The sequence below is a fragment of the Harpia harpyja genome, chromosome 3, assembly GCF_026419915.1.
Source record: "Harpia harpyja isolate bHarHar1 chromosome 3, bHarHar1 primary haplotype, whole genome shotgun sequence".
Lineage (NCBI taxonomy): Eukaryota > Metazoa > Chordata > Aves > Accipitriformes > Accipitridae > Harpia > Harpia harpyja.
Genome location: NC_068942.1, coordinates 55196734 through 55218180, shown reverse-complemented (window position 1 = coordinate 55218180; position 21447 = coordinate 55196734). Strand labels below are relative to the sequence as shown.

The 21447-nt window shown below is 39.9% G+C and overlaps 1 protein-coding gene across 4 annotated transcripts in view; it reads left to right on the top strand.

Annotated features, from left to right (window-relative positions):
* The window catches only part of SLC25A21 (solute carrier family 25 member 21), a 282453-nt gene that overhangs the window by 221929 nt on the left and 39077 nt on the right, over positions 1 to 21447 (top strand). For 3 of the 4 annotated variants that reach the window (XM_052782656.1, XM_052782655.1, XM_052782657.1), the window contains exons 4-5: positions 14589 to 14655; positions 21128 to 21187. In XM_052782656.1, the coding sequence (XP_052638616.1) occupies positions 14589 to 14655; positions 21128 to 21187 (127 nt within the window). Of the gene's footprint in view, positions 1 to 14588; positions 14656 to 17449; positions 17642 to 21127; positions 21188 to 21447 lie in introns of all 4 variants that reach the window. The other variant, XM_052782658.1, reaches the window with a different exon arrangement.

Below are 21447 nucleotides of genomic sequence, written 5' to 3'. Positions count from 1 at the left end.
CTGGAAGAAGAACTCATCATACACCAACCAGCACATCGTGGCAGACAGAAAGTTAAGTTAAACTACTGCTTTCAGAAATACTACTGCTCAAGAATTTATGATTTCTCTCATTTTTTAGTTATGCAGCTGTTTAGATAATTTTCAGCTGGCCTCGGGTGATAGATACCCTTGTCTGAATTTTTGTAACCCAAAAGGAGAACACAAGGTTGTTGCCAACACTGACAAGTTTCTCTCTTTTTTTTTTACTGTATTGCCAGTTTTATATAATTTCAGTACAAAATCATAAATTGTGTAGTTCGTTCTTGAACTCCAGACACATGTTTTATTAAAAGCTCACTGACACTTGTGGGCTTTTCAGCATTTTTAACTTACAGCAAAGCACAACCCATAGAAGAACCTACTGTGTTGTGTATCAGTGCTGATAGCATTGGATGCCTTTTCTCGGAGCGTTGCCTGCGGATGCCCAGCGCTCTGAACAACTTTACCACCTGTTCCTTCAACACCAACTACAATTACAGCAGAAACCATTGCACTTGGAGCTCTCTGCCCACCCTTGCCTTGCAAATCTGCTTGTAGCACAGACTTTCTTGTCTTCCACAGCAGTTTGCTAGGCACAGGTTTGCAAGGAAACTGCAGTTCTGACAGCTTGTTACCCCAGTTAAAACAATATAAGTGTGTTCTTATGTCCTTGCTGGTTGTACTGTCCATAGAGAAGGTTCGCACATGTCTCTAAATCAACTCTGCAGAATACCAGGTAATCCGTTAGTCATGCCTAGTGAACTGTTGTTTATATTGACTTTGTAATGCTCTCTGATGATGGTGAACAAGGAAGTAGTGTGGTTGCAAATTGCAGTTACAGAATGTGAGATCATGGCAGACCATGTTGCTACAGAGGTGCAATGATAATCTCCGGCTAATCTGGCTGAGTTCTAAATCCAGCTCAGAGCCGGTTACCGAGCAAACCTCATGGCATGTTTGTGAGCTATGCAAGAAAAAAGATTTCTCTTTTGCCAATTCAGAGAAAATTAGAGATCTAGAAGAAAACCAAATTTGACCCAAATTGACTTTCTTTTTGACATATTGACGGTTATAAAGGTGTTATTATTTTAAGTCATAAAATGCAGAAAGGTTTGACACAAAAAAATCATGCTGTCTGCTGTAAAATAGCTTGTGTTGTATTTACTTGAATTGCTACATGAAACGCTTTGTTCATTTGTGAAGTAAAATATGCTGCATGCTTTTAAAAGTAACCTGGGAGAGAGGGTTCATTTGTTTTGTTTATTCAATGCCAAAGTGGCAAAATTTCTTTTCTGCAGAAGAATTCAAGATGAGAAGGGTGCTGGATCAGAACAGTATATTGAGAAAAAGAAAACATTTCAAAAGAGATGTTCAAGTTAAACCTGCTGAGGCAGGTTTGCTGCTCAAAGAACACATGGCAAGGTTTTTTTTTTTAAATAAATAATCCAGTAGAAACTGCCACATCACTGAGACACAGAGTCCATTACTTTTTTAAAAAAATCTGTCAGGTTTCTTTACAAATGTCTATGCAGATGAGGAGACCATTGGCAGGTGGAGCATGGCTACATAAAAACTGAATAATAAGTAGCAATAATAATAATTAGGGCAGCTACTTCTACATGATTCTTCCTTTTACATATTTGTCTTGCTAGTTGATCTGGTCTCAAAAGGTATTTGCGTATCTCTGCATCACAATCTTGTAGCAGGTTTTTCATCAGTAACTATACTAAAGTTTATCCCTTGTGTAAAGCCTTGCAATATGTGTTTCTAATAGTTTTAACCATCAACTTTGGTTGGAATTCCTTGGTAAATCTTTGGTAAGTCATCTTCATTTCTCAGTCATTTGAACCTACCTTGCCTGTCCTTTTTCTCTTTGAGAAACTCAGAGTGAAGGTTAGTGACCTCTCCAGACAAAGTAATGACATGGCATCATAGTGCTTTATCTTATAAATTGTGTGAGAAGGATGAGAGGAATGTCGTCATAGTATGGAAGTTTCATAGTATTGAAGGTGGAATCAGTTTGGAAGCATTGCTGCATATTGCCTGAAAAAGGAGCTTTCATGTTTAAAATGTATTGTGATAAAAAAATGAAAATAAGTTTGTTTGTATTAACTGTCAACTCTATTTGTTCTTCGATTGGAATAATGCTGAGGAAAATTTATTAATCCACATGGTATTTTTAGGGCATTTGTGTGTGACACGTGACAAATAGGAGGTATCCTTTTGGGCATTGTTCCAGCATCCATGACAGTCAGCGTATAATGCAGATCTCCATCTGACAGAGTTTTCTTAAGCAGTCTAACCTGGGCTGGGATGAGCTGGCTGGAACAAAGGGCTGAAGTTCAGCTTCACACCCATGCCCTTGCTGTATCACAGTGGCACTGCATGATGGCACTCCGGAGGTGAAGGAAAGGATCTGTGACACTGTCACTGTACCTAGGGACAGCACCTGTAACTATAAGAAATTTCTGCTTTTTGAGGAGTTATTTTCTTGCTCCCAAGTACATAAAACTCTTTCTAATAACTTTCTTATAACAGAATCCAGTTTCAGTGACACACTCAGGTGTTTTGTCTGTCTTTAGGCAGGTAGTTGCCATTTGTGCGAATTTCCTCACACATCTATGTAATAATACCTCTCACTCCCATGGTGGGTCTAGGTACCACAACTGTCTGCCAGATGGAAATTCAAGTGCCAGTATGCATATGTATTCATGGTGCCGTTCACTACCTAAGTAGTGCTACAAATTCTGCACACTTTGATCTCTGTGCATATAAGACTGTTGCTCTCTACTGGTGCAACTATCAACAGTATTGCTGTTACAAAATCACGAATCTTTTATGATTTCCTGCTAGAGGTACTGTAAAGGGAGTAAGAAAAATGCCCCAAAGGTCAAGATGCTAAAAGATGGAATCAAATTAATTATCATGTGCGCATTTGTATATTTTTAAAGATACCCTATTCTTTTTAATGCTAAAAAGTGCTGCATTGAGATTTTTTTCAGAAACAGGAAAAATATGTAAGTTTCTTAGTTTCTTAAAAACACTATAAAAACCACTACTGGCCTAGTTTTACTTTAGACTTCAGAAGATGGATGTGTTTATGAATTCAAATCATTGCAGACAAGATTTTTCACCTGCAGTTATGGTTGCCTGCAGTTCAGCTCAGTTTAAGTATCTACATCACTGATTGCATCTGTAAATTAAAAACATCTAAGTAACCTAAATTACAAGCACAAATAATTGCAGGTGCAAAACTCTGATACAAACACAAAATGATCTCTGAAAGTTGGTCTTCTGAATCTCATTGTAAGTTATTCACTGTATCATGAACCTGGAGTCCTCTTGGGAGAGTCACTAATCTGTATAATGACACTGAAAGCCTCTTGAATCTCATATTTAGCTAGCAGATGGGAAAGAATACATGTAGTCATATAACTCCCTAGGGTTTATGCATGTGGATATTGAAGAGTATAACTTATTCCAATGAAGGCTAACATTAACTTGCAATCAAAAATTTCCTTCCTGAGCCACATTTTTTCTGATGGAATTAAAACAACTTAATGTCGTATTTTTATGAAGTCACAACTAATCTGAGTAGGACAGTCTCCCAGGGCAAGCACAGAAATTTTGCTCGTCTCATGATTTTTCATATAATGAATAACAGCATCAGTTTAACACAGAGAAATGCTGTCAGTCTTTTCCAGAAAACTCACCTAGTTATCCTCCCTATGATTTTGGTTATTTTAGTGTCAGAAACAGATTTCTAAGCCCATAGCTACAAATGTCTATTTTTTCTCTGATATCAAAACTAAAAATGAATCATTTTCTTGCATTCTTTTGCTTCAATAGACGTAGGTGTGGAGCTACATTAAAACAGTGACTGCTTCCTGTCGTACCAGTTATGGCAGTACTGTTAGCAAAAGGGGGGAAAAAAACCCCTTAAACTCTCTTCTAGTGTTTGAACAACTAAAACTCCTACTGAACAAATGAAGCATTCTGCCAGTTCTGACAATCCAAAATGCAATGAAGAATTTTTCTGTTTCAGAAGCTCTAGGCAAAGCTGTTTTGGCATGTCTGTAGCTTGTTCCCATTGCAAACAAAAGGGCAGCTAGAGGGAAGGTCTTTGGGGGAAGAAAATGCTGTCAGTTGTAAGAAATGAAACATGTAGACCCATTCTACAGCCCAGCTAGTGATTACATGCAGGCAATTTTGTAAGAGCCTAGACCAGCTGCCAGTGATAATAACGCTGCTATTTGCACTGTTTTCAACAGGAATTACATCAAACAGACCAGATTAAGGCTTCTCAAAAGCATGGGCAAAACTGGCATTTCGTTCACTGGCGATGGGGGCCAGACTACAAGAAAAGTGTTAAGAAGGAACAGGTGAAGGTGGCAGGGAGCCCTGCAGAGTGAACGTTGCTGCTTCTGCTGCTGGGCTGGCAGCAGTGGGAGCAAGCAGTGTGTGCTGCCGCTGGCAGGGTCCTGCCTCTCTGCCCGCCACCAGTTGCCATCCTCCCAGGTAGCCCGATTCCTCCCAGGTAGCCCGATTCCTCCCTCAGCAGCAGCAGTCAGCCCAAGCTTCACAGGCTGCACTTGCAGAGTAAGTGGCAGAGGTGTGAGCATAGCTACTTTTTTTAAAAAAAAATTTAATTTAATACACATGAATCTATTACTCAAGCAGTACATGGTAACAATGTACCACTTAACTAATGAATTTATAACCATCCTTGGAAAAAAAAGCCAGAACAAGATGTTCTTTTTTTACACACGGAGAACTGTTGAGGTTATGTTGTACACAATGCAAGGCTCCAACTTCACCTTCCTAGAAATTTTTTTCAGGTGCTTGGGTATAGCAAAACACAGTAAGCATGTGAGAAACATGTAGTATAAGAGAGGGCTAGACCCTCATTTGAATAGAGAGAGATCTTAACAAAGATTCCTTTTTTTAACTCTCACTTTTAGCTGCCATAGACACAAGAAACAAAGGAGAAGGTTTCATCTTTCCCTTTCTTGAGGGATTTATACTTAGGTGTGTCCTGTAACTCATATAAATTCAGAGTGCAGCCTAGAAAGCCAAAAATTAGCAAGGATTTTGACCGAGAGATTGAGAGGTGATTAAAAGTCATGGAAGAAAGACTCATTTCTCAGTAAGAATAACAAAGTCACATGGATGATGGATCATAATAACTTCATAATCTGACCCACATGCAGTAAATATGGTGATGACTGTCATTTTGAATAAGTGAGGTAGATTGATGCTGATTATTAATCCATTTCTTGGCCAGTCTGATTGTTTCTGAGCCAGCTCCTCCACTGTTTAGTATTTTTCTGAAGTATCTGTATTGGGTTTGCATGGCAAGGTTGTGGTAGCCGGGGGACTACAGGGGCGGTTTCTGTGAGAAGCTGCTAGAAGCTTCCCCTATGTCCCATGGAGCCAATGCCAGCTGGCTCCAATGACCCACCACTGGCTAAGGCCGAGCCCATCAGCAGTGGTGGTAGCTCCTCTGTGATAAAATATTTAAGCAGAGGGGGGGAAAACTGCACAACTGCAGCTGGAGAGAGGAATGAGAACATGTGAGAGAAACAACCCTGCAGACCCCAAGGTCAGTGAAGAAGGAGGGGGAGGAGGTGCTCCAGGCACCAGAGCAGAGATTCCCCTGCAGCCCATGGGGAAGACTATGGTGAGGCAGGTTGTCCCCCTGCAGCCCAGGGAGGTCCATGGTGGAGCAGATACCCACCTGCAGCCTGGGGAGGACCCCACGCTGGAGCAGGTGGATGCACCTGAAGGAGGCTGTGACCCCGTGGGAAGCCCATGCTGGAGCAGGTTTTCTGGCAGGACTTGTGACCCCGCAGGGGACCCACGCTGGAGCAGTCTGTGCCTGAAGGACTGCACCCCGTGGAAGGCACCCACACTGGAGCAGTTCATGAAGAACTGCAGCTCATGGGAAGGACTCACATTGGAGAAGCCTGTGGAGGACTGTCTCCCGTGGGAAGGAACCCCATGCTGGAGCAGGGGAAGAGTATCAGTCCTGCCCCTGAGGTAGAAGGAGCAGCAGAGACAATGTGTGATGAACTGACCACAACCCCCATTCCCCCTCCCCCTGCGCCGCTGGAGGGGGGGAGGTAGAGAATCCGAAAGTGAAGTTAAGCCTGGGAAGAAGGGAGGGGTGGGGGGAAGGTGTTTTAAGATTTAGTTTTTATTTCTCATTACCGTTCTCTGATTTGATTAGTAATAAATTAAAGTAATTTCCCCAAAGCAAGTCTGTTTTGCCCGTGATGGTAATTAGTTGAGTGATCTCTCCCTGTCCTTATCCCAACTCACGAGCCCTTTGTTATATTTTCTCTCCCCTGTCCAGTTGAGGAGGGGCAGTGATGGAGTGGCTTTGGTGGGCACCTGGCGTCCAGCCAGAGTCAACCCACCGCAGTATCTTGATTCCTGTCACTGACAGTCCCTTTCTCTTTAACCAGTCACTTTTCATACTCTGTGTTGTCTTAACTTATTTGAGGGATTTCTTTCACGAATTGATCTGCTTCTAGTATTCTTTTAGCTGGACACTTGGTCTTTTTTTAGTATATAGTATAACATCAGTGCTACTACAGACACATGGTAACGCATAATTCTGTATTACATTTACTTGCTGTGAAAAAAAATTGCGTTTCCGTAATTCCCATGTGTTGCAATGCAAGCTCAGTGAAAAAAGTGAAATATGCTATGAAAATAAGTACCTAGTATTTAGTGCTGGTGTCTAAAATGGCACGTATCTGTATAGTAGACACAGAATAGATAAATAAATATATTTGCATAATAGAAATTCAGAAGCCAGGTTGGCTAAGTGTGTCATTGATAGCTTTATATGGGGTTTCTGAAGGGACATGTGTTTAACATTTGCAGTAGGATAATGTACATAACATACTTCACAAGAAAAAAAGCATTTTGGAGAGCAACAGAGTGTCCAAGCCTAGTTTTCTGTGAATGTGTCCAACCTTCAATATCTTTTCAAGTATGCCCAACTCTGTGCTTATTGCCCCTGAATGGCACCCAGCCTTCCCTATAGCATACCTCTTCAGCTGGACAAATGGTTGTAGACACTGTGATTGAGGGTCAACTACACGTGTGAACTGGCTAGTGGCTTGCTGTTCTCAAAATCAATGGCTAAATTGTTGGTCCCTTTTTCTCAGCGGTAGGTACTAACTTGTGCCTGCCTTCACTAAGCACTTGCTAGTTTTCTGCAACTTCTGGGAACTGAAAATCTTTTAAATATCCAGCTAGGTCAACATAAAGATTAATTCACACTAATAGCTACATTAAAGTAATATTGCCCTCTTTTCAATTGATTTATTTTCTGTTGATAATAAATTCACAACATGCTACATACCATGAAATAAGAAGATACCTTTTTCCTGGTCTAAATGAAACTCTAAGCAAATTTTTTTACATTTAGACATATTTTCTTCCTCTTTTTGAAAAACACCCACCCTTTTACCAAGCATGTCTTCAAAATTCCTTCTTTTTGTTGAAATAAAACATTTTGTAAAATCAGAAAGTCGCGCATTCATTTAATGTAACTGACATGGTCATGAAACCCAGGTCTTTTATTTATCCTTGGGATAATGCAGAGGTAATGAAAGCAGAATTGGACCTAAGAGGTTTTTTGGTTCAATTATAAAACAATGTGGGTAAGAGACTTGGATTTGACAAGAAGAGAAGAAAGGAAATATTGTGTTCATGCCTTCAATCAGCTTTATTAGATCCTTAAAGGGAAAATTATGTGAAAGACAGAAGAAGAAAACAACAAACTAAGCAAGATCCCAATTTCAGTATAATTTGGAGAAAATAACTGATTTAGGTTGGTCGTCTTGCCAGGGTGAATGACTCAAGGCTTCCAAACAAGAAATGGAAACCAGAAGGATAGCGAAAGCCTGAAAGAACAAATTGAGAAGATATGATTGACTGTAATGTTTCAAAATCAACTGCTGCAAAGATGAGTTTGGGCTGTTGCCCAGAATACAATTGAATGGTGATGTTCATTTAGACCCTTAATGCTGAAACAAAATAAGATGTAGCTGTGTTTCTGTTAGAGCTTTACTTGTTCTTTCCAGTGTCTCTAGCTAGGGATATGATGTCACGTCCTCTCTCTTCTGTCACACACTGCAGTGATTGCTGCTGCTGTTCCATAATTTTTCTGAACACCAGTTTTCTGAAAGGAGGCCTGAATCCAAGTGATAGTGTCTTTCAAATGTGAAATGTCATCACCATTCATTAGCTGACTTTGAAAAATTTTATACACCATGTGCAAGTAGGCTAACTCAATGTTATTGACCAAGGAAAAGAGAAGTATAAGATCGTTGTGTGTGTATGTACTTTCTGACTGACCAACATTCAAGTTTTTGTTACTATCATGCTAGTTTTTTAAAATTAAGTAAATAGCTCATTCTGCAAAGATTTAAAAAAATTGTGTCTTTAATGGGCACAATTTATAAAGCATTATTTGGAAAAGTTGGGGGCGGCTGCTTGTCCTCCACCTCAGGCACAGAAGGTTCTAAAAGAGACTACGCTTTATGCAAAAAATTAGTCAGTTGACAATAGGCAGTGATGGGATGGGATTGTCTTCTACTTCCTCCTTTCCTTTATTCCTTTCATCTTACTGGCTGTGCTTGCTAACCTTTTTTCTGTTTCTATTTCAAATGAGGAAGAAAAAAAAAAACCTAAACCACAGTTCATAATTAAATACTGAGCTAGTTCTTACCATGTTTACTGAATTACATATTGCATATATGGATGTATATCCTCAAAGTTTTCATGTGTTTTTAGATTTCTAAACTTAATGTGTTCCATAGGAATAGACATTAACTCCTTCCTGTCTGTTTTTTATGGTGAGATTTGCCTCCACAGAGGAAAGGAGGAGTAAAGCAGTGAAACCCAGTTACAGATCCCTTAAAATTTTAGGGATTCATAGAGCCATGAATATGAGCTCTGCAGACCCTCTTGGTTCACAGTAGAGATTCCTCCAGCAGAAAATCTTCAGTGTTGACCTTACAGCTGCAATAAGCAGATCAGCTTGACATGACATGCACACTGATAGCTTCGCACAGGTATCTTTGCCGCAGGGTGGCTGACCTGGTAAAGAGGGCTTTAAACCAGGAACCACAAGGGAGGGAGAGAGTTACCGCAGCTCTGAGGGAGCAATGGACAGGGTGACAAGCAAAGTGCCTGGGGTGATGTGACCAGGAACACAAGGTGAACAAAACAGGGCTTAAGTGGCATCACCTCAAGCATTTGCGTATAAGTGAGAAAGTCTCCCCGAAGTGCCTGCACACTAAGGCAGGCAGCATGCGAAGTAAACACAAGGAATTAGAGATCTGTGTGCAGCTGCAGGCGTAAGATCTTGTTGGGATCCCAGAGATGCACTGGGCGACTTGCATGACTGGAGTGCTGCAACGGAGGGATACGGACTCTCTAGGAAGGACAAGCCAGGAAGACAAGGAAGGGGGGTGCCCTTTATGGGAGAGAGCAGCTGGAGTGCATGGAGCTCTGCCCAAGGGTGAATGATGAGAGCTTGTGGGTAAGGATTAAAGAGCAGACCAATACTGGTGACTTTGTAGTGGATGTCTACTATGGGCTGCCTGACCAGGAAGAACAAGCGGGTGAGGCCGTCTACAGACAGGTAGAAGCAGCCTCACATTTGCTGACCCTGATCCTCATGGGGACTTCAACCACCTTGATACCTCCTGGAGGGACATCATAGCAGGGCATAAGCAATCCAGGAGGTTATTGGAGAGCATTAATGATAAATTCTTGACACAAATGAAAGAGGAACCAATGAGGAGAGGTGCTTTGCTGGACCTCATACTCACAAATGAGGAAGGCCTCATTGGGGATGTGAAGGTTGAAGAGAGCCTTGGTTGTTGTGACCATGAGATGGTGGAGTTCAGGATCCTACAAAGAGGGAGCAGGGCGAAAAGCAAGATCACAACCCTGGACTTCAGAACAGACTGTGGCCTCTTCAGTGGACAAGTCACATGGTATAAGTCTCTGGAGGGAACAGGGATCCAGGAAACCTGGATAGTATTCAAGGATCACCTCTGCTCAAAAGAAGTCCATCCCAACATGCAGGAAGTTAGGCAAAAATGCCTAAAGGCCTGTGTGGTTGAGCAAGGAGCTCCTGGCAAAACTCAGACATAAAAAGGGAGTGTACAGATGGTAGAAGCAGGGACAGGTAATGTGGGAGGAGTATAGAGACAGTCTGTGCATGCAGAGACATGGTTAGGAAAGCCAAAGCCCACCTGGAGTTGAATTTGGTGAGGGGTGTCAAGGGCAACAAGAAGTGCTTCTGTAAGTATCTAGGTGGTGAAAGGAAGACTAGGGAAAATGTGGCACTGCTGCTGAATGGGGCAAAGGCCCTGGTGACACAGGACATGGAAAACGCTGAAATACTGAATGCCTTCTTTGCCTCAGTTTTTAGTAGCAAGACCAGCCTTCAGAAATCTAAAGCTCTGGAGAGAGGGGGAAGGTCTGGCATAAGGAAGACTTACCCGTGGTGGAAGAGGGTCAGGTTAGAGAATACTTAAGCAAACCTGACATACATAAGTCCATGAGCCCTGATGGGATGCACCCACAAGTGCTGAGGGAGCTAGCTGATATTGTTGCAAGGTCACTCTCAATGATCTTTAAATGATCATGGCAACTAGGAGAGGTGCCTGGGGCCTGGAGGAAAGCAAATGTCACTCCTATCTTCAAAAAGGGCGAGGAGGAGGATCCAGAGAACTACAGGCTGGTCAGCCTCACCTTGATCCCTGGGAAGGTGATGAAGCAACTAATCCTGGAAACCATTTCCAGGCACATGAAGGACAAGGCAACGACTGGGAGGCGTCAGCGTGGATTCACAAAGGGGAAGTCGTGTTTGACCAACCTGATAACCTTCTATGATGAAATGACTGGCTTGGTATGTGGGGAGAGCAGTGGACATTGCCTACCTAGACTTCAGTAAAGCTTTTGACACTGTCTCCCATAAGATTGTCATAGAGAAGCTATTGAAGTATGGACTGGATGAACAAACAGTGAGGTGGATTGAAAACTGGCTGAATGGCCAGGCCCATAGGGTGCTGATCAGTGGTGCGAAGTCTAGCCGGAGGCCAGTAACTAGCAGCGTACCCCAGCAGTCAATACTGGATCCAACTCTGTTCAACATCTTCATTAATGATCTGAATGATGGGGCAGAGTGTACCCTCAGCAAGTTTGCTGATGATACAAGACTGGGAGGAGTGGCTGATGTACCAGAGGGTTGTACTGCCATTCAGATGGACTTTGACACACTAGAGAAATGGTCTGACAGGAACCTCATGAAGTTCAACAAGGGGAAGTGTGAAGTCCTGCACCTGGGGAGGAACAACCCTGTGCACCAGTATTATACTGGGAGCCAACCAGCTGGAAAGCAGATTTGCAGAAAAGGACCTGGGGTCCTCATTGACACTAAGTTGAACATAAGCCAGCAATGTGCCCTGCAACCAAAAGGGCTACTGGTGTCCTGGGCTGCATTAGGAGGAGTGTTGCCAGCAGGCCGAGGATAGGGATCTTTCCCCTCTACTCAGCACCGGTGAGGCCACACCTAGAGTGCTGGGTCCAGTTCTGGGCTCCCAAGTACAAGAGAGACATGGACTGCCAGAGTCCAGTGAAGGGCCACCAAGATGGTGAAGGGACTGGAGCATCTTTCATATGAGGAAAGGCTGAGAGAGCTGAGACTGCTCTGCCTGGAGGAGAGAAGGCTCAGGGGGGATCTCATCAATGTGCACAAATGCCTAAAGGAAGGGTGCAAAGAGGATGGAGCCAGGCTCTTTTCAGTGGTGCCCAGTGACAGGACCAGGCACAAGCTGAAACGCAAGGGGGTCCGTGTGAACATCAGGAAACACTTTTTTACTGTGAGGGTGACTGAGCACTTGCACAGGTTGCCCAGGGAGGTTGTGGAGTCTCCATCCTCAGAGATATTCAGAAGCTGTCTGAAGTGGTCCTGGGCAACTGGCTGTAGGTGGCCCTGCTTGAGCAGGGGTTTGGACCAGATGATCTCCAGAGGTCCCTTCCATCCTCAACCTTTCTGTGATTCAGGAGCAATGGATAATTGCTTTTCATATTTTCAGTTCCTATTTCTCTAGGATTTTCAAACAATCCACTGCCTGGTCTGCTAATCATCTGAATTGCTGGTATTTCAACACCAAGCTGTGATAGAATGGGGGATTACTCTTCAGAAGTTATTACATGCCTCACAAGATTGCTGACATGGCAGCTCTGTTGCTCAAATTCCTGGTATATCCTTCCCTTCCACATTCTCTCTGAAGAGTTTTCCCTGAGATCCTCAGAGACCATGGGAATGTTACAAGGTTTACATATTCAATAGCTGCGTACATTTGAGTATATAAGAAGGCAACCTGGGAAAGCAACGTGTACTGCTGTGCAAAGCTAGGTAATGCTGCTGTGTGTTCTTAGAATTGAATTGTTGCTTTACACTGCATATTTCTCTGCTTATGCATCTCTTATTAATGAGAAAATCTGGACCAAGTTTGGGGCTCACTTTTTTGTAGTCAGAGCTACACCTGTGAGTAGAGCAGTAGAGCACTTTTCATTTTGCAATTCCAATCATGCCGGAGTACTAGAAATTCCAAACAGGATGCTTATTGTAGATACGCTTACAGTGTTTTAGACTGAGCTGAAAGGAAGAAAGTGTTTATAGGGATCTATGTTCTTGCAGCTGATCCTACTTGGACCTCAGTTTCAGTTTGAACTCACATTAAACTGTATGAATCACATGCTTAATATTCAACATTTCAATAGCTTGCTGAATCAGCAAGAATATACTCTGAATATGTATGAACTGTTAAAGACTAAAACTGGATCCAGTATATCTATATCATTATATCTGTATCTATAGATATCTATAGTTATATCCATATCAATGTGGATAGATATAGATATATGTATGTATGTGTATATATTTATGTTTGGAAAATGAGACTTTAGGGAAATTCAAACATCTGACGACTCATCTGAATGCCTGAAATCTCCTACCCAAGGACTTTCAGTGTTTTGTCATGAAAACATAATTGTATAAAATGCTCAAAGTTTTCTTTTATCATGGACTGGAATTCATAACTTGTTTACTTCAGAGGAAGGATAAGTGATACCCCACTCTGGAGCATCTTACAAAGCCTAAATTATTTAATTTATATTGGAGCAGCTTACGAAGAGAACTCCAGAGAAGCATTAGAAGAGGGGTGGAAAAAATGGTATAGCATTTGTGGTATTTTACACTCACATGGGGAATATGAATTTAATTGTTTTCCTTTGACATGCACAGGATAACTATAGGAGAATCTGTTGTGATGACTCTTCTACACCCTGCAAATATATTTCAAGTAATAGGCTGTTTTAGAAAGGTTAATCACCACCTTTCAACATAACCACCTTTCAACATTTTAAAAAGACACAAATGCTTTGCTTTAAGAAGTGATTTCTTCTGTAGACAGAATCCTCTTACAGTCCTGAATGAAGTGTGTGAACTCTGAAGATGGATAAGTTGTAAGATATACCTGCGTTGGCTGGCCAGGTAGCTTCTTGCTGATTGCATTAGATGCCTTTCTGAACTCTCCCCATGTACTATCTAGGTTAATGTGGAGACCTAGCAGACAAGAACTATGTCTACTTTTACCTCACCTGGGGATTTTGAGAACTACTTGTCATTCAAAGCATTCCCAAGACCCAGCGTTATGCATCTACATTGGCCTTGTAAGCAGAGCTCAGGCTGCCTGCAAATGCCATGTGTGGTTGTAGCAGGCTGTATAAAAAATGTAGATGATGCAAAGCAAAGCATGGCAACAAGGGGATCTTTGGCTTCAGGCCAGCTCCAAAAGTCAGCAGCTATTGTAAACTCCTTAGGTGTTTATGGAGCCAGGCAAGAGAGGGGCAAAGACCTGAAGGAGTACAGTGGCAAGATATTGCCCAAATGTTTTTTCCAAGATGAAATATATACATTCTGTTATGGCTCTATGAATAGCTAACTTGTCTTAAAACTAAGTTGTCAAAAAAAAATACTTCATGTATTTTGAGGCATATTTAAAACTAAACTTTAAAAGATGTCTTAACTTAGCATCTGAAGATAAGCATGCAGTTTTTTTGTATGCAACTTGCTGAAGTCACAGTTTTTTCCAAATCTGTATTTTGTGATGTCAGTTTTTAATATTGATCATTGCTGTGTCAAGAAAATTAAAACAATGAAATAATACTTCCTCTTCATTGTCAAAACTGTTCCTCTTCCTTTAAATACAATTTCTTGTCTACTCAGAAAAAATGGATTGAATTTTTACTTATTTATTGCTGGCTTTTTTATATCATCTCACCAGCACATAACAGAATTGGTAGAACATTAGTTATTTAGCAAGTAAGCAGAGAGTATCATTATTTGTCTGTATGCTTGGAAATGCTGAAAGTTTAGTTGCTTTACTCAAAAGTGAAAATCAAATTGGCAGTATGGTAATGATATGTTGTTTATCCATACAAAAATAATTTATTTTTTTCTTCAATAGATTGCTTGGCTTCTACAAAGGAATATATCCTCCCATCTTGGCTGAGACACCCAAAAGGGCGGTGAAGGTAAAAACCCCATACTTCCTCTTTTAAAAATATGAGTAGGGACAGTGGCAGCTGTAAAACATTTTATTTCTCCCCAGCTGATTCACATTAGAATCTTAAACGTATTTGTCATATTAATCCTCTGATTTCTATTAGGAGGAAACTTTCCTGTTGATAACACAATAAAAACTGCTTGATTAAGAAATGTAGGATAAGGCTTTTAAATGCTAGGCTATTTTTGACCTGTATATATAATGTTACTGAAAAACAAATTACAATTAGTTTATATAATCAAAATTATATAAATATTATATCTTGGCCTCATAATTACTTCTGGTTTAGACATTTTGTTTTACTTGCAAAACAACTAATCATAGCTTAATAAATTAACACAAGAAGCCATTAAAGAAGACACTCCTAATAAGTACTTACTCAGTAACTTGAAGCAGTATATCTGTAGGTTTGAAGTGCTGCCCAGAGTTTCCTTGTACTCCAAAGAGCACTCTACTCCATACTCTCACTTTTTTACAGATTGAACATGGTAATGGGTACAACTCTTCATCATGCAAAGAACATTTTACTCCAGCTCTCTTACAGTTGAAATAGATGCTAGCCTTTCAAAGTGTACCTGTTGTCCAATGTTGATCTAATTTTCTTTTATTATCCTTTATGTTGATTTGTGGAGCATTATTTTAGTAACATTCCTCAGCAAAATACATCAATACATCAATTTTTTTCAGTTAAGTCATGCAACCTTTTTAATTAAAACCCAGTAATTAAGCACCTCGTCTTAAAGTTCTAAATCTATCAAAGCATCCATTGTGTTACAAGCAGATGTTTCTTTGTCTTTTACTTCAGAACTTTGAAGTTTCCTGTAGTTGCACCAAATGTGTCTAAAAGCAGTTATTATACAGAATGTCTTGACTTTCCTTTTTTTCTTTTTTTGTTTCTTTCTAAAAAGGCTGCATATGATTCTGGTCCTTAGTCTGCAATTAATCACTCACATTCCAATTCCTTTACAGAGGAATAATATTTGTATAAAGTGACAGGATGTGACCTTGTAACAGAATCCTAAAGGAGTTCTGGTAATGTCATCTTCTTGTTTGCATTGGCATTTTAGATGCAAATGACATATGTCACCTATCTCAAAATTATTTAATACAACTAAGAAAACTAAAGTTCTATTTAATAGCAAAGTGGCAGTGAAGAATAGATGGATGATATTTAGAAGATCTGTAGTAACCCATTTTCTTCGGACTGTGATGTTTCCTCTGCCTCTCCATTTCATTTCATTTGAAACAGGTCAAAGTCAATCTGATCATGCTTTTTAGATTCCAGCATATATTTAGTTAAAATACAAACCCAGGTTCGATTTCTCTCCTACCATCCTGAGTCATTCGAAAATCTTGAGTCACTTTCTCTTACTCAAATTTATTAAATTGGCTTAAACCCCATGATATTCAATATAATTATAGAATCATAGATTTAAGTTGGGAGGGATCTCTGGAGGTCATTTGGTGAGCCTCCTGCTCGAAGCAGGGCTGACTTCATGGTTAGAACAGGTTGCTCGGACACCTTGTCTAGTCCGGTTCTGAAAATCTTGAAGTATGGAGACTGCAGCCTCTCTGTGCTCCTGCTCCAGTGCTTAATTGCTTTCACTGTGAAGAATTTTGCCTTATATCCAATCCAAATTCCCCTGTTGCAACTTTTGCCTATTGCCTCTTGTGCTTCTGTGCTCTGAGAAAGTCTGACTTTGTCTTCTGTATAACCTTTACATGGTGGAAGACAGCAATTATATCCCCTTAGCCTTCTCATCTCCAGGCTAAGCAGACTCAGTTCTCTTAGCCTCTTGTTGTACATCATAAGCTCACAGTTCCTTAAATGTCTTACTGGTGCTCCCTTAGTGGGACGCTTTCTACCTCATTCTTGGGCATTTATGTGAGGGCTCAGCAGTGTTTCTGCAACCATGAGAATCAGGTTTAAATGCTAAATGTTTTTTAATTAAATCATGGAATTCTTTAACTCTTTACACTATTCCTTTAAATTTTATGCTGTTCCTAGGATCCCAGGAGAACTTTAAGTTACCTTGAGACATCAGCTATATTCTGCATTAGAAGAATTCAGTGATGGAATAGGGCAGGACAGTAATGTCCTTGTAAGAACCTGAACACTGAAGCAATTCAATGGGAGATGTTATACACCAGCACAATTTCTGACATCCAAAGTGAAATTTGTACCCATGCTTTGACCTGAAGAGAATCCAGCTTGTCTCAAATTTCCACTAACCTTATTTGGATATGACCCCAATGGAAAAGTCACTGCTTCCTTTGGCTCACTTTCCACCTTTTATTCTTCTAATAGTTTTCCTCATTTTAACAGGCCCCAAGGTGTCCCTTGTCCACTGCCAAAGTGACTAGTGAGATTTAGAGGAAGACTATGCCCATGCCTATGGTTTTGAGACTTGAGAAAGCAGAAAAGGTAGAGAGGCAATTTCTAGGTTCCAGCAGCCTTGGTTTGTGTTTGTAATGAACTTTTTTGAAAAGTTCTAGTTATAGTGTCTTTTACATCTCATAAAAGTGTATAGGGAATGGACAAGGGAGATTTTGTACTAAGAAGAAATGTACTTGTGCTACTGGAATTTTGTATTTATCTGGTGTGGATATTTGCAAATAAAAATAAAGCTGCTAAAATGAAGTTATTTAGCCCCAGTTATTCAGCTAAGTGTTGAAGATGCAGCTTCACTTTTAGTCAGCTACATTCTCATGTCTGTCTTGCTATTTCTTTTTTTCTCTCTCTTTATTTCCCTTCTAAAAAGAAAGCTGGTATTTCTGGAAGATGAAAAGTCAAAGTTTATAACTTTATGTTAGATTGAACTTGGAGGAAAGAAGTGATGATGCCAATACAATGGTTAACAGATGAACTTTGGGGGCAAATTTATATTGTTCATGTGTTCCCAGACATCTTGTTTCAAGGATATATTTTTACCTTAGAGTTATTGAGACATCTGGTAAGTACTTTGGCTATTTTCTGTGTAACTTGAATTAAAGTGTATCTTTGCCAGATGGACAATATTGGTTATTATATACACAAAAGCATGTTTTAAATACATTTATTCTGAGATTTCTTTTTGCACAAACCTATTAACTTAATACAACTGTAGAGAAAAAGACAAATTATGCTGTGTTTTTAAAAACATTTTGGGTGAATGTACATGATATAAATCCATATGATACAGCTAGATACTTTTTGGCAAAATTGTATGTATACTGGCCACGCTAGTACACCCAGCAACATTTATATTGAGTTTTATTGCTATTGATTTGTTTTCTTTAAAAAATGATCTAAAGCATAGTTACTGTTAAGTAGTTATTTTATTTATGACTCTAGGAAGCTATTGATTTTCAAGGTAACATTTTTAAGACCAAAAAATTGCTAGGTAATGTATTTCTGCCTTTATTACAACCATTTTACAGATCTGTAACACTATGGAAAACATTAAGGAATACCAGAAATTCCATTAAAGGTTAGGAGGGTAACAATGAGTTAGAAAGATGCTGGAGAGAGAATAAAGCAAACTTTATCACAATAAGAAGTTAATTTAGTTCAGTGAAGTAACTCACCCAACCACAATTGACACTTTCTCAGAGACTTCCTTTTACCTATAAAATATCTTCAGCTATCCAAAAAGATAGGCCTACAGTCTAAGTAACACTTCTATCTTTCCTGACTATTGGCAAGGCCAGTACAACAATTTTAAACATATTTGCAGGATGTTTGCAAGATTAGCGTTCAATCTGTACGCTATTTGGAGGACAGTTAAAATCTGGGCTGCGATTCTAGGACCTTTCTGCAAAATGAGATAATAATCCCTACTGAGGATTAAAAAAAGTATCTACCCACTGGCCAGAGTATCAGTCCTTCAGTTTTCAAAATTTAACACCCTAATTTTGCATTACGTATACATATTCCCTTCTGCTTTAAATGTGGTGGCATTATTAACACATTAACACCCAGTTCTCTGATGGTTTTGGTGTGATTCCAGTGACTTTTCATTTGAAGCAGGTCTTGACTGAAAAATGTTATTGACTTTGCCATAGGACAGGGTTCTAAACAAGTTAAAATGACAATGTGGTGCTTATTACTCATGTTCCTGTACACGTGGTTTGTGGAAAAGCTGGTTTGTTCTGATAGGTCTGTGGTAACCAAGCCCTGAGGGACTGAGCTTGTCTTCTTTGGCTGAGACCCAGCACAGGTCACCCAGTCTTTCTGTTTTGTCTGAAAAACTCTATTCCCTTATGTTTCTTAACAATCCCCACATCTCCGTTGACCTCATTTCCCATTGCCTTCCTCTCGTGGTGAAACAGTTTGATTGTCACATGCATGGGCAAGTGCTACGCAGAAGGATCACAGCCTCATGTGTGGGAGCGAAATGCACAGACTTTCAGAGGATCCCACCTTCATTTGAATCAGCTTGCTCTAAACTAATTAAGTATTACAGGTCAACTTTGGAAAGTAGCCAGGAAAGTCAGAGGTTCTAGTTATTTACTTTTGCTATACAGGGATGTGACAGCTCTTGCTCTAGTAGACAACCACGTGTGTTGATGCAGTCTTGGTGAAGCTGTGAACGGGTTTTTGTTGTTCAGACGCATAATACTAGACGTGCTGTGTAAAAGCCACTTTCTTTTTGGATGCAAAGTCGTGAATACTTCTTGGACAGATTACAGGACTCACAAATAGTGAGCTGTAGTTACGGGCCTTGTATTGTTCCATGTGTGAAAATTATATGGAGTAATACCTCCAATATCTTTGGGTTTACCTGGAATTCAGATATCTACTCTTTCTAACCCACAAGATTTTCTGCTGTCCTCATTCCTCATGCTAGAAGATCATTTTCACTGCCCTCAGAACTGTCTTATGTGGCATCAGCCTGAAGTGCTTTTTCAGTGGCTTCAGCAACATAGTTGCAGAATATGAATTTGAAACAATATGGGGTTTGGGGAGATTTGCTGTACACGGAAACACTGGACTAAAAAAGATCTCTTAGGTCAGCAAGTCTAGTCCCCTGCTGTTCTATAATCTCCCTCATAAACTTATCAAACTCTCTCTTACAAGTGATTAAGATTTTTCCCCCATTATTCTTATTGGAATACTATTCTGGACCCCACTCCTGTGGTTGTAAGAAAGCTTCATCAGATCTCAAGCCACATTCTATTTATGAGTAGTTTTTACTTTTACACCCAATTACTTTACGTTACATATCTTTCCTTTCCTTGTTTTTCATTCTCTTGCAGCCTCTCTTTTGCTAGACTAAACAAGGCAAGCATTTACTCTCCTTCAGTCTTCATTCTTAAAGAAATCTTTTTAAGCTCTCCTTATGGTCCTGGTAACCCTGTTTTGAACATGCTGTAGTCTGAGTTCACCTTTTTTCAACAAAGGTGGCTGGGATTGTGTGCTGTATTTCAGAGGGCATCTTACCAATGATTTGTAAAATGTCACAAATACCCTTTCTTTAGAGTATACCTTGACTGATGCATCTTAGGCTTTGTGTCCACAGACAAGGAAATAGGCAGTGAAATTCTGTCTGCCTGTGTCAAAGGGAAGCTTCTTACTGACTTCAGGTCAGGGTTATTCTCAACACTCTTCTTAGAAGAACAAATCCATTAATTTATTCTGCTTTGATTTTTAGAAGATTTCACAAAAGCTATTCTGAAAATTAATGGATTTAGATGGCAAGAAATGTTAGGTTGCAAAGCAAACCATTTACGAATGGTTGCCTTTCTCCATGTTGGTGCACGTGAAACTGAGCTTCTCATTTCTTTCTTGAAGTTCAACCACCCAAGAGTACAGCTTTCAAAATTTATCCTCTAAGGAATTGCAGATGCTCAGAATTTCTGAGCACCACTGACTGAAAGCAGACAATTGGGTGAAAGATTTATTTGTAAAGAGCAACAACTAAAAGAAATGTGTCTGTTGACAGTAAAATATTAGAAAAATCTACAGACTTTCAGTCTTCAAAATCTGCAATTACATCTCTCTGATGAGAAGTAGACTAGTATCTGAGAAATGTGAAAGTGATTGCAGTATATTATATTAAAGATGTGAGGGTGATTTCTTGGGAGAAATGATAGTATCTGCTACTACATTTATACCAGAATGTGAAAGTTCAATGCTAGAGGAAAAGTTTATAAATTAAAAACACGAACTATGTGTTGCAAGCGAACTCTTACATAAAACATTACTTTAATTGCACTTCTGCTGCTATTATGCATGATACACTAATAAAATCAGTTCTGCAGCCTAGTTGTCTACTATTGCACATCTAACACTGCTACAGAGAGTATGAAACAAAAGTGACTTATGTTTATTTTGCAGAACTGCACACAGATACTTACTATACGAGGTAGTGAAGCTCCATTGTAGTTTGGTTTTACTCATTTGCATAAGTAACTCATAATTTTTTTCAACACAATTTCAGTCTAACTTTTTTTTACAGTTTTTCACCTTCGAACAATACAAGAAGCTACTAGGATATGCATCGTTACCACCAGGACTGGTATGTATGGATACAGAACTTCATGTTCTAATTTAATACGTGTATTCTGAGCATTCCCATCCATTTCCTCCCATAGAAGGAGCCCAAAATTAAAGGGGTCAGTTCAACCAACAGTTTTTCAGAACAGACTTGTCCCTTGAAATCATTGATAACAGAATTTATCAAAATGGTAGATACATTTTTATATCAAATGTCTTCAAAATAATTCCCTACAATGTCATAACATTTGTTAACATAGATAGCAACAGTCACCATGGAAG